Genomic DNA, 13,482 nt, shown 5'->3' on the forward strand with positions numbered 1-13,482 from the left:
CATTTATCTACATTATACTGTATCTGCCATGCATCTGCCCACTCACTCAACCTTTCCAAGTTACACTGTAACCTCCTAGCATCCTCTTCGCAGTTCACACTGCCACCCAGCTTTGTGTCATCTGCAAATTTGCTAGTGTTACTTTTAATTCCAGCATCTAAATCATTAAAATATATTGTAAATAGTTGTGGCCCCAGCACTGAGCCTTGCCGCACTCCATCGCCACTGCCTGCCACTCTGACAGGGACCCGTTTATTCCTACTCTTTGTTTCCTGTCTGCCAACCAATTCTCTATCCAGGTCAATACCCTAACCCCAATACCCTGTGCTCTAATTTTGCCCACCAATCTCCTGTGGGGGACCTTATCAAAGGCTTTCTGAAAGTCCAGATACACTACATCCACTGGCTCTCCTTCATCCATTTTACTTATCCTCAAAAAATTCCAGAAGATTAGTCAAGCAGGACTTCCCCTTCATAAATCCATGCTGACTTGGACCAACCCTTTTGAGTGTATGAGAGAAGGTTTCGCTCAAGTTGACTGGAGCTGGTTATTAGAGGGTAAAGGAACGTCGGCCAGGTGGGATGCTTTAAATGCTCAGGATGTGTACGTTCCCGTTAGAGTGAAGGGCAAAGCAGGCAAACGTAAGGAAGCTTGGATGATGAGGGAAATTGAGACCATAGTCAAAAACAAGAAGGATGCATGGCACGGGTATTGGCAGCTGGGATCAAGTGCATCCATGGAGGAGTTTTGGGAACTAAGGAGTAAACTAAAAAAGGAAATCAGAAGGGTAAAAAGGGGCCAGGAGATAGTTCTGGTGGGTAGCATTCAGGACAAGCCCAAAAGATTTTATAAATACATAAGGGGGAAAAGGGTAACTAGAGAGAGAGAGAGTGTGACCTCTCAGGAATCAATGCGGTCACCTCTGTGTGGAGCCACAGGAGATGGGCAAGGTCCCAAAGGAGTATTTCTCCTCCGTATTTACCGAGGAGAAAGACAGTAGGACGGAGGAAATTGGAGCAGTCACTGGAAGTGTCTTGAGAGCAGTCAGGGTTACTGTTGAAGAAGGTACTGTCATGTTTGAAGGTAGACAAATCTCCAGGGCCTGATCTGATAAATCCGAGCACATTGTGGGAAACTAGAGAGGAAATTGCGGGAGCCCTGGTTGAAATTTATGAGTCGTCCTTAAATACAGGAAAGGTGCCGGAAGACTGGAGGGTGAAGAAATGTTGTAGCTTTTTTCAAGAAGGGCTGCAGGGAAAATGCTGGGAACTATAGGCCGGTGAGCTTAACATCCGTAGTTGGTAACCTACTCGAGAGTATTCTGAGGGATAGGATATACAGGCATTTGGATGGACAAGGGCAGATTAGGGATAGTCAGCATGGTTTTGTACGTGGGAGTTCATGTCTCACGAATCTGATTGATATTTTGAAAACGTGACCAAAAAGGTTGATGAGGGCAGAGCTATAGATGTTGTGTACATGGACTTCACTAAGGCGTTCGACACAAGGTTCCGCATGGTAGGCTGCTCTGGAAGGTTAGATCACATGGGATCCAAGGAGAGATAGCTGAATGGATAGCAAACTGGCTCCATGGAAGGAAGCAGAAGGTAATGGTGGAAGGTTGCTTTTCAGACTGGATGCCTATGACTAGTGGTGTGCCTCAGGATTCGGTGCTGGGCCCGTTACTGTTTGGCATGATTTGGATGAGAACGTAAAGGGCAAGGTTAACAAGTTTGCTGATGATACAAAAGTTAGTGGTTTTGCAGATAGTGAAGATGGTTGTGAACAATTGCAGCAGGATCTGGCCAGGTGGACAGAGGAATGGTTGATGGAATTTAATAGAGAGAAGTGTAAGGTGTTGCATTTTGGGACGTCGAACAAGGGCAGGACCTACACAGTAAATGGTTGGCCTCTGGGTAGTGTTGTTGAGCAGAGGGATCTCGGAGTACATGTGCATGGGGTTCCTTGAAGGTCGAGATGCAGGTAAATAAGTGGTCAAAAAGGCTTTTGGCACTTTGGCCTTCATCGGTCAGAGTATTGAGTATAAAAGTTGGGAGGTCATGTTGCAGTTGTATAAGACGTTGGTGAGACTGCATTTAGAATAGTGTGTTCAGTTCTGGGCACCATGTTATACGAAAGATATTGTCAAGCTTGAAAGGGTTCAGAAAAGAGTTATGAGGATGTGGCCAGGACTAGAGGGTGTGAGCTATTGGGAGAGGTTGAGTCGGCTAGGTCTCTATTCCATGGAGCGCAGGAGGATGAGGAGAGATCTTATAGAGGTATACAAAATCATGAGATAAATACATTGGGTAGATGCACAGAGTCTTCTGCCCAGAGTAGGGGTATCAAGGACCAGAGGACATAGGTTCAAGGTGAAGGGGAAAAGATTTAAAGGAAACCGAGGGGTAACTTTTTCACACAAAGGGAGGTAGGTGTATGGAACAAGCTGCCAGAGGAGGTAGTTGAGGCTGGCACTATCCCATCGTTTATGAAACAGTTAAGACAGGTACATGGATAGGACAGGTTTGGAGGGATATGGAACAAGTGCAGGCAAGTGGGACTAGTGTAGCTGGGATATTGTTGGCCAGTGTGAGCGAGTTGGGCCAAAAGGCCTGTTTCCACACTGTATCACTCTATGACTCTTATGAACTGATTGCATATGTTTTGAAGACAAAGATTGTACTGACGGCACTTTAAGCTATGATTTGCATACATATCAGGGCAAACCAGCATTATTAAAATATCTCCACGGGGAACAGTCAGGGACTGATGTGAAACTAGTTTGGTCATTCTTGATCCATTGTTTTTCTGTCAATAATGAGGCTCCCCAATTCAGACATTCATCCAACCAGTGGTGTTTTTAATTTTTTTTTAGAACAAACAATTGTGACTGTCATCTATTCTCTTTTCATTTGTAGCACCCTTTTAAATATCGACAATTAACTTTTAAATACAATGCACATACGATAGGAGTGTATGAACTAGGGCTTCAGATAATCAAATGGGTGTGCAGGAATTGAGGCCGTGGCAATTCAAAAGGAAGTGTTGGAACTGAGGCCTTGGCAAGTTAAAAAGAACACATGAACACCTCCTGAGCTAGATGTTGAACTAGCAGGATTTCCAAATGGTTGGACACTGAATTATTGGATTTTAAATGTAATCTGTTAAAAGTAATTGATTTACTAGATGCAGCAATATATCAGGTTATTCAACACGATGATTAACCTGAGGCTTACACCAGCTATAATAGAAGCAAGCGCAGGTTAACCATATAATTTGGAGGTGCTAAAGAATATACGTCACATAACTTGGAGAGATCATTGTTTCGGTTGGGTCAAATTTCTGAGCTTCCTTACGATACGATGGAATTTTATTTATCCCAGGAGGAAATTTGGTCTGCCAACAGTCATAAAGCACAAGATACATGAAACATGAAATTAAAGGGACGAGTGGAAAGTCCAGAATTGGGGATGTGCAAAGATTTTGGAGGGGGGAAGGGGAGTCAGTGTACCTCATGTCAGAAGGGGGAGGAGTTGTACAGTTTGATAGCCACAGGGATAAAGGATTTCCTGTGGCATTCATATTTATCTCCTTCAATTTTTCCCCATGTCTGGAAATGCAAGTCCCAAATTTTCATTTTTGTTTGGGTAACACAAAACAATTAGTGACTGTATTTTAATCTAATCATAAACAATGAAGTGGAACCATAATACATTTGGTTGATTATCTGGAAGTACTCAGGTGAGACATAGCCCTGAAGCAAAAACAAAACTGCACAAATCAGAAAGTCAGGCAACATTTAGAGAACACGAGAGAACGATGGAGTTAACATTTCAGGGCAATGACTCATGTAAGACCAATGCGGAAATCATTATTTTAAAATATGTCACTAATCTAGCAGTTGGAGAGAACCAGATTCATGCTTTCCCATCTCTTATCTCAATAGGTAGTTCTTCGTACCAATTGAACAAGATATATATTTTCCACACCCATGAAAGTAACAGATCCATAACTATCAATAAATATGCTCAAAATCCACACTATTTGTAAAATGATCCCATCTCCAACCTTCTCACTTTTTGTTCTTATTTCTGCAATCTTACAAATTCCTGTTTTTAAGCTTGCAACTTTTGTCTCAGGAGCTGGCATGAGTGTTCCACATGTACTGCTTTTCACTTTTAGAGTTATTAACAGAAATGTTACTCAAGAGATGGAAGAAACCACTCATGAAAGATAACACACATTAAGAAAAAGATAAGTTTGGGCGTAGGATGATTAATCCCTTGACTCTTATTTTATTCATGCTACAAATGGTCTCACATTTATCCGATGATATCGTTATGGCTTCACCCAGAGAAATTTTGCCAATCACCAACAGTTTGTTTCCTGATTAAGTAATCTTAAACTTAGACTGTAAATTTAAACTTTGGAAAAATGCAGTTTTTTTTAAAGTAATTGTTCAAAGTCAAAATTGGTCAAAAGGCACAATGGTGATATTCATAAATTAAGTTCAAGGAATGATGTACCATCCCTACTCAGGCTTTTAGTGGGTGAACTACTCAATTTTTAAAGTCTTAAATATACATTCATGGTACACTTTGCTGCTTGAGGTTCAATTGTCACAATCTCACTAATCTGCTCAAACTCGTGGCTCTAACTACGTGGTTGGTGTACCTTGCACAAAAGAAGATGGTTGTGGTTGTTGGAGGTCAACAATCCCAGCACCAGAACATTGCCATTGAAGTTCTTTATGATGGCACTGGAATCCTAATCATCTTCAACTTCGTCATCAGTGGCCTTTCTTTCATCACAAGTCAAAAATGGGTGATTGCCAATGACTGTAGAATATTGAAGCCTACATGTAATTCCTAAGCAAATTATACAATCCATGCTTAGACAGACCTCACTACCATAGAAAAAAAATTGTCATAAATGGCAAGTAGCATTCATACCACACAAGTACCAAGTAAAAACCTTCTCCACTAGTAGAGTGGCTTTCAACACACATCTACAAAAGCATAATGTAAATAAAGATTCAAAATATTACCATGGGAGTCACGAGTGACGAAAAAGCTACTGCATCCATATAAACGCTGCGGTACAAGAGCATGTCAGAAGCTAGATCTTCTTGAGTGTCCAACTAGCTTCTTGACACCCAAAAAATGTCCAACAAAAGCAAAACACAAATCAGAAGTATAATGGAATACTCTTGGATGTCTGAATGAATACAGCTCCGACAATAGACAATAGACAATAGGTGCAGGAGTAGGCCATTCAGCCCTTCGAGCCAGCACCGCCATTCAATGCGATCATGACTGATCACTCTCAATCAGTACCCCGTTCCTGCCTTCTCCCCATATCCCCTCACTCCGCTATCCTTAAGAGCTCTATCCAGCTCTCTCTTGAAAGCATCCAACGAACTGGCCTCCACTGCCTTCTGAGGCAGAGAATTCCACAACTTCACCACCCTCTGACTGAAAAAGTTCTTCCTCATCTCCGTTCTAAATGGCCTACCCCTTATTCTTAAACTGTGGCCCCTTGTTCTGGACTCCCCCAACATTGGGAACATGTTATCTGCCTCTAATGTGTCCAATCCCCTAATTATCTTATATGTTTCAATAAGATCCCCCCTCATCCTTCTAAATTCCAGTGTATACAAGCCCAATCGCTCCAGCCTTTCAACATACGACAGTCCCGCCATTCCGGGAATTAACCTAGTGAACCTACGCTGCACGCCCTCCATAGCAAGAATATCCTTCCTCAAATTTGGAGACCAAAACTGCACACAGTACTCCAGGTGCGGTCTCACCAGGGCCCGGTACAACTGTAGAAGGACCTCTTTGCTCCTATACTCAACTCCTCTTGTTACGAAGGCCAACATTCCATTGGCTTTCTTCACTGCCTGCTGTACCTGCATGCTTCCTTTCATTGACTGATGCACTAGGACACCCAGATCTCGTTGAACTCCCCCTCCTCCTAACTTGACACCATTCAGATAATAATCTGCCTTTCTATTCTTACTTCCAAAGTGAATAACCTCACACTTATCTACATTAAACTGCATCTGCCATGTATCCGCCCACTCACACAACCTGTCCAAGTCACCCTGCAGCCTTATTGCATCTTCCTCACAATTCACACTACCCCCCAACTTAGTATCATCTGCAAATTTGCTAATGGTACTTTTAATCCCTTCGTCTAAGTCATTAATGTATATCGTAAATAGCTGGGGTCCCAGCACCGAACCTTGCGGTACCCCACTGGTCACTGCCTGCCATTCCGAAAGGGACCCATTTATCCCCACTCTTTGCTTTCTGTCTGTCAACCAATTTTCTATCCATGTCAGTACCCTACCCCCAATACCATGTGCCCTAATTTTGCCCACTAATCTCCTATGTGGGACCTTGTCGAAGGCTTTCTGAAAGTCGAGGTACACCACATCCACTGACTCTCCCTTGTCAATTTTCCTAGTTACATCCTCAAAAAATTCCAGTAGATTTGTCAAGCATGATTTCCCCTTCGTAAATCCATGCTGACTCGGAATGATCCCGTTACTGCTATCCAAATGCTCAGCAATTTCGTCTTTTATAATTGACTCCAGCATCTTCCCCACCACTGATGTCAGACTAACTGGTCTATAATTACCCGTTTTCTCTCTCCCTCCTTTCTTAAAAAGTGGGATAACATTTGCTATCCTCCAATCCACAGGAACTGATCCTGAATCTATAGAACATTGAAAAATGATCTCCAATGCTTCCACTATTTCTAGAGCCACCTCCTTAAGTACTCTGGGATGCAGACCATCAGGCCCTGGGGATTTATCAGCCTTCAGTCCCATCAGTCTACCCAAAACCACTTCCTGCCTAATGTGGATTTCCTTCAGTTCCTCCATCACCCTAGGTTCTCCGGCCCCTAGAACATTTGGGAGATTGTGTGTATCTTCCTCAGTGAAGACAGATCCAAAGTAACGGTTTAACTCGTCTGCCATTTCTTTGTTCCCCATAATAAATTCCCCTGCTTCTGTCTTCAAGGGACCCACATTTGCCTTGACTATTTTTTTCCTCTTCACGTACCTAAAAAAACTTTTGCTATCCTCCTTTATATTATTGGCTAGTTTACCCTCGTACCTCATCTTTTCTCCCCGTATTGCCTTTTTAGTTAACTTTTGTTGCTCTTTAAAAGAGTCCCAATCCTCTGTCTTCCCACTCTTCTTTGCTATGTTATACTTCCTCTCCTTAATTTTTATGCTGTCCCTGACTTCCCTCGTCAGCCACAGGTGTCTCTTACTCCCCTTAGAGTCTTTCCACCTCTTTGGAATAAATTGATCCTGCAACCTCTGCATTATTCCCAGGAATACCTGCCATTGCTGTTCTACCGTCTTCCCTGCTGGGCCTCCTTCCAATCAATTTTGGCCAGCTCCTGCCTCATGCCTCTGTAATCCCCTTTGCTATACTGTAATACCGACACTTCCGATTTTCCCTTCTGCCTTTCCATTTGCAGAGTAAAACTTATCATGTTGTGATCACTGCCTCCTAATGGCTCTTTTACCTCTAGTCCCCTTATCAGATCAGGATCATTACACAACACTAAATCCAGAATTGCCTTCTCCCTGGTAGGCTCCAGTACAAGCTGTTCTAAGAATCCATCTCGAAGGCACTCTACAAACTCTCTTTCCTGGGGTCCATTTCCAACCTGATTTTCCCAGTCTACCTGCATGTTGAAATCTCCCATAACCACCGTAGCATTACATTTTTGACACGCCAATTTTATCTCCTGATTCAACTTGCACCCTATGTCAAGGCTACTGTTTGGGGGCCTATAGATAACTCCCATTAGGGTCTTTTTACCCTTACAATTTCTCATTTCTATCCATACTGATTCAACATCTCCTGATTCTACGTCACCCCTTGCAAGGGAATGAATATCATTCCTTACCATCAGAGCAACCCCACCCCCTCTGCCCACCTGTCTGTCTTTTCTATACGTTGTGTACCCCTGAATATTCAGTTCCCAGCCCTGGTCCTCTTGTAGCCATGTCTCAGTGATCCCTACAACATCATACTTGCCCATGACTAACTGAGCCTCAAGCTCATCCACTTTATTTTTTATACTACGCGCATTTAAGTACAACACTTTAACTTCTGTATTTACCTCCCCTCTCACATCGTTCACAATTGGCCCTGCCCTTAATTTCTTTTCCCCTCTAGAACTTCTGTTCCCATTCTTCCGAGAGTCTTTTGCAATATCTCCTGTATTCCCTTTTACCTCATCTTCATATTCACAATTTGTTAACCCCTCCCCCCCACTACTTAGTTTAAAGCCACAGGTGTCACACTAGCAAACCTGCCTGCCAGAATGTTTGTCCCCCTGCTGTTAAGATGCAACCCGTCCCTTTTGTACAAGTCACCCCCTAGCCCAGAAGAGATCCCAAACTCAAAAACCTTTAACAGCATTGAGACGAAAGCAGCCCATTTCATTTGGACGCGATCCACCATCCTAAATATTAATTCCTTCCACTATCATCATACTGTGGTGGTGGTGGTATATAATATATTATCATCCACAAACAGTGCCACAATTACTTGCCTTGAATCCTTTGACAGCTTTTCTCAAACCTTAGCACCACAAGGAAGGACCAGCCCTTTGCAGGACGAACCTCTTCTCCTTCAAAGAATTTAAATCTCGGAATTCTTTATCCAATAACATTGCAGAGGCATCTTCTCCAAAAAGTGTGCATTGGTGCAAATACTTGGAAGGTGATTCACTGCCACCTTTGTAGGGCAATTTGGGAAGGGCAACAGACCTTGGCCTGGTCAGAAATATCAGCATTTGGAAAATAAAAAAATATGCGCAAATACTCCAAACACACCTTCAGCAAAGACAATACAAAGTTAAATACATGCAGAGCAGTGGGTGGTTAAAATATATGCTTTGAAACTTCATAATCTAAATTAGTTTGGCTGTGCCATTTTGAATTTAATGTCCAGATGTATAAAACATCAAATATTTGCAAAAACATAAAGATGGGCAACATCTTTTCCAATATGAAGAATCATTGCCTTCCTTTACGGAAGTAAACCTCAGTGTGAAAATTATTTAGTTTTGGCAGATAGAGGCAACATGATAGAATTTTATTTCCTTTTTTTTTTTGCCTTGGTTAGTGACATCCACTATCTCACAGGCAATTTATTAACCCTACAGTTATGCCAAAAATAAACTTTATTTGATTAATTAAAAGTTGGTGAATTTATGAGCATTCTCACCTGAACTTCAAAATCAAATTAGGATAGTATCGTTTAGTGGGCATATAGACATGTAAACAAACAAGGTCTTGATGGATGTTTAGATAGATGGGATTTGTTTAAATAGACACTGTGGTCGGCACAATCAGTGCAGATTGAAGGGCCTGTTCCTGTGCTGTGTTGTTCGATGTTACAGCTGGGTTAGATTGCACTTCACAAATAAATAGGTAACATATGTGACATTGCTTGGTTAAAGAATCCTGGACACATGCAGGAGAATAAAACGTAAAGCCAGCTGTGTGGCATCAGCAAAATGGAAAACTAGACCCGAGTGGAAGCAGCTGTGACTCATTCTATTTAAACCGGCAGGCTCAACGTTAAGGCCTGCAAATCAGTTAAAAGAGCTTTCAGGGAGTTATACAGAGCATTAATTAATAATCAAACTTTTAGTGAAGAAACTACTTGCAGTTCTACAATAAAAAAAACAGAAATATCGAGAAATTTTCAGATTTTATGGTGAGAGATCCAAGTATTAATAAGCGCAAAAAGATTACCAAAGTATATTAGAAGCATCTAATTTTCTCAAAGTACCATTCTAACTTGATCTAAAGGAATCAATAAATTGTTTACATAAGCTTTTTTTTAAATCCCAGGAAACTGATTTACCCATTGAACTCAAACAACTGAAAATGCTAAACATATTTAGAAAATTACTGGCAGAAGCAACGGCAAATGACTACAGCTGAATTTAACTATTTAGACAACCACAAAAGCAAGAGTGTACAAGAATGAAAATGGGAGAATGCTCAGCAGAGTTTTTCATTCCGGTTCTGTGTGGCGATTTTCAATTACCAAAGGAGCAGGAATTCATCCAATATAGAATATTTTAACAGTATGCTGTTAGCCGTCTTCTACTCAATTGGACATAAAAGGTTATGTTGTGTAAAATGTCTTCCTAAAGTTATAACATTGGGGAGGGAGGGAGGAGTTTGTTAATGCTTTTAAATGTGTTCTCTCACAACAATATTAAACAGGGATTACCTATTCCAGAAAGACCTCCTATTGTCTAAATATTTGCCACAAAGTTAATGCTAGAAAAACACATTAAAAACCATCTCTTGTAATTTGTATCTGTAGAAACTAAAAAAGTTAGTTACTTTATTTTGTCTGGAAGTCTTGGAACGGTAAAATAAAGTAACAGTATAATCTAGTAACTGTCTGTTTCTGAATTGTTACTTCATACATTATTTTTATGGCAGGGAGTAAAAACGAATTCATTCCTGAACACAGTATCATGAAGCAGATGTAAAAAGAGCTATTGCAACTGCTCTGCCATCTCTGTTACAAACCTTTTGGCATCAGCAGGATGATATTCATTAATATCATATTTCACATTGGGTGTTTAGAGACAGGACATGACTTATGTTTATTTTTAGAAACAAACATTCTGACTAGCAGCAAATAAATCTCTTGCACAAGGCTTCAAAAATACTCGGGGAAAAAAAGCATTTTATAAAGAGAGGATTTTTTTCATGCTCTCTGTAATGGCAGTTTCTATACCATCTCGAAATCCCACTTCGATAGCCATTACTTCTCGGGGATGAAATGTAGTTATAGCTTACGCACACGTCGCACCTTGATATGACAAAACGAATCTTCCAAACTCCTTTTCTTCATTAATTGGTTTTATTAAAGTAGCACAAATCATAGAGTAATTCATCAGTTTCCGTACTTTATCAACTGTTTCTTCTTCAAACAATATCTAGAAATTCTTGCAGTTATTACCGTATGGTTCTTACAAATATAACCGGTGCGAGCGCATGGTACGAGCGCGTGGTAAAGAACTGTATGCTCGCCATCCTCCGAGTCTAAACTGACCCACAACCTCTGTTGACACACACTAGCCTCCTCCCATCTACACTCCCAATTACGCATTAAGTCACACCCACAAGCAGGCAAAAAAGACATAAACTAGAAATATTAAAACATAGCCATAACACAATGACAATAACTGAATTAAGCATAAATGGCTCCTACACTCTCAATAACCATAGGAATCCTTTACTTATTGTTCTTATTGAAATTTATCTTACCTGAATAAGCCCAGTATGGATCCCCGGATTCTCTACGTCTTCGTATATGAATAAGATTTCCAAGTTCATTCTCTTGCAGCGATCCAACATGATCTTCTGTCAAGGCTAAGAAAAAGATGAGGAAGGGCAGAGGGGGAAAGAAATAAAATGTTGATTATATAATTGGACTAGGTCTAAATTTTATATATAAAACACTCTGAAAATAAGGAATGCAAAATAAACAATAAAGTAGTCTCATATTTATTTGTATTTATTTTTAAAGTTTAGATCATCAGTTAACTGTTAGAACTTATTTTAATTTCTCAAACAGCAAGATTATGAAATCAGTCTATTAAAAGTACTTTCCAATAAATTTGGTCATGTATTACTGCTTCATTCATGAATGAAAAAAGTTTCCTAGACCAAACAAAAGTCCTGGAAAAATTCAACAGGTCCAGCAGCATCTGTAAAAGGAAAATGTTCGTCAATGTTTTGGGTCAAGGTGGCCCTGCATCAATTCCAAGAGGAAAGATTGCCATTACATAGCACCACAGAGGGGGGGGGGGGGGGGGGGGGGTTAAATGGGGTGATTGATAGAGGCCTGTAAGTGGTGGGTGCAACCAGGTGAGGAGATTAAGATCATCGAACAGAACCAGGTGGGGTGGTGTGGAGTGTTGGGACAGACGCTGGTAGATAATAGGCGGAAACAAATGGGGAGGGGATGATGGGCAGATGGAATCAGGTGCAGAAGGGGAAGGGAAGATTGAAAAGAGTGATAAAAGAGAGAAGAAAAGTAGGTATACATGCAAGCGTGAGGGAAAAGAACAAATGGGGTATGCGACATTATCTGAAATTGGAAAATTCAATGTTTATACTATTGGCGACCCAGAGATGTTGCTCTTCCAATTAGCCTTTATCCTTTTTGTAGCATTGGAGAGGGCCAAATTCAGACAAGTTAGTGTGGAGTGGGAAGGAGAGTTAAAATGTTTACAACCAGAAGCACAAGATGTTACTTGCACAGCAGAAGTGGTCCACAAAAAAGTCATGTGATCCACATTTGATTCGCCAATGTAGAGGAGGCCACATTGTGATCCCTGAATGAGGTAGACCAGGTTGAAAGAGGTAAAGGTAAACCTCTGCTTCACCTGCAAGGACTGTTTAACATGGTGCTGAGGGAGGAAGTGAAGGGAAAGGTATTACACCTCCTTCAGTTGCAGGGGTAAGTGCCAGGGAACGGGAGGAAAGGGATAAGTAGACCAACGAGTCACAAAAAGATTGGTCCTTGTGGAAAGCAAAAAGGAGAGGGCATTGAAGCTAGTGATGGGATCTTAGTCGTATCTGTTCTCAGGATGAGGCCTTCTATTCTAGGGCTTCTGAAATGTTTTTTTCCAGAAATGTGGCTGCCTTTCTGCCATGATTGATGGAGCCCTCATATGCTTTTCTTCTATTACCAGCTTGTCTGCTCTCTTCCTCAACTCTCACCAAACAGAATAAATTGGGCCTCACCTTTCCCCAACTAGCCTCTGCATCCAATACATCTTCTTCAGCCATTTCCTGAAGCTCCACTACTAATTATATCTCTTCCACTGGGGATTCCACCACTATTCATCTCTCCTCTGGCCACCTTTCTGCTTTTGGCAAGGGCTAAACATAGACTGGGCGACCGTTTTGAGGAACAGATGCACTTTGTTCACAATGGTCATCTCAAACTTCCTTAACATATCATTTTCACTTTCCCAGGCACTCCCATATCTGCTTCCATCTGCTCATCATCCTCTCCCCATATAGTTCTACCTATCACCTACCAACCTCTATTTTGCACCACCACCCTGCACTGGAAGCAATACTTCCTCTTCCATCTCAGTTCTTATGCAGGTTCTGAACACAAAACCACAACTTGCAACCTTGGCCTTCACGATACTGCTTGACCTTCTGACTTCTTCCAGCATTCTGTTTTTTGTTCCAGATTCCAACATCTGCAGTCTATTTTGTGCTCTTAGTTTACCAGAGGACATTGTGGATGCACATTTTTGGACCTTTCTGGAAATTCCTTTCCCATACTCTTCTGATATCCATCACACATTCTGAATTGACAAAGCACATGAAGAAAAGTTTGTTCGTACAAGTTTGATTCAGCAGCAACCAATGCCTTGAGTATCAGCATTGT

At 41.3% G+C, this 13,482-nt stretch overlaps 1 protein-coding gene across 3 annotated transcripts in view; it reads right to left on the reverse strand.

Moving 5' to 3' along the window:
• Positions 1–13,482, reverse strand: part of LOC144601950 (receptor-type tyrosine-protein phosphatase gamma-like) — a 494,425-nt gene that overhangs the window by 434,374 nt on the left and 46,569 nt on the right. For all 3 annotated transcript variants that reach the window (XM_078414576.1, XM_078414575.1, XM_078414577.1), the window contains exon 2: positions 11,337–11,441. In XM_078414576.1, coding sequence (XP_078270702.1) covers positions 11,337–11,441 — 105 coding nt within the window. The remainder of the gene's footprint in view (positions 1–11,336; positions 11,442–13,482) is intronic.

The sequence above is a fragment of the Rhinoraja longicauda genome, chromosome 17 (assembly GCF_053455715.1).
Source record: "Rhinoraja longicauda isolate Sanriku21f chromosome 17, sRhiLon1.1, whole genome shotgun sequence".
NCBI lineage: Eukaryota > Metazoa > Chordata > Chondrichthyes > Rajiformes > Arhynchobatidae > Rhinoraja > Rhinoraja longicauda.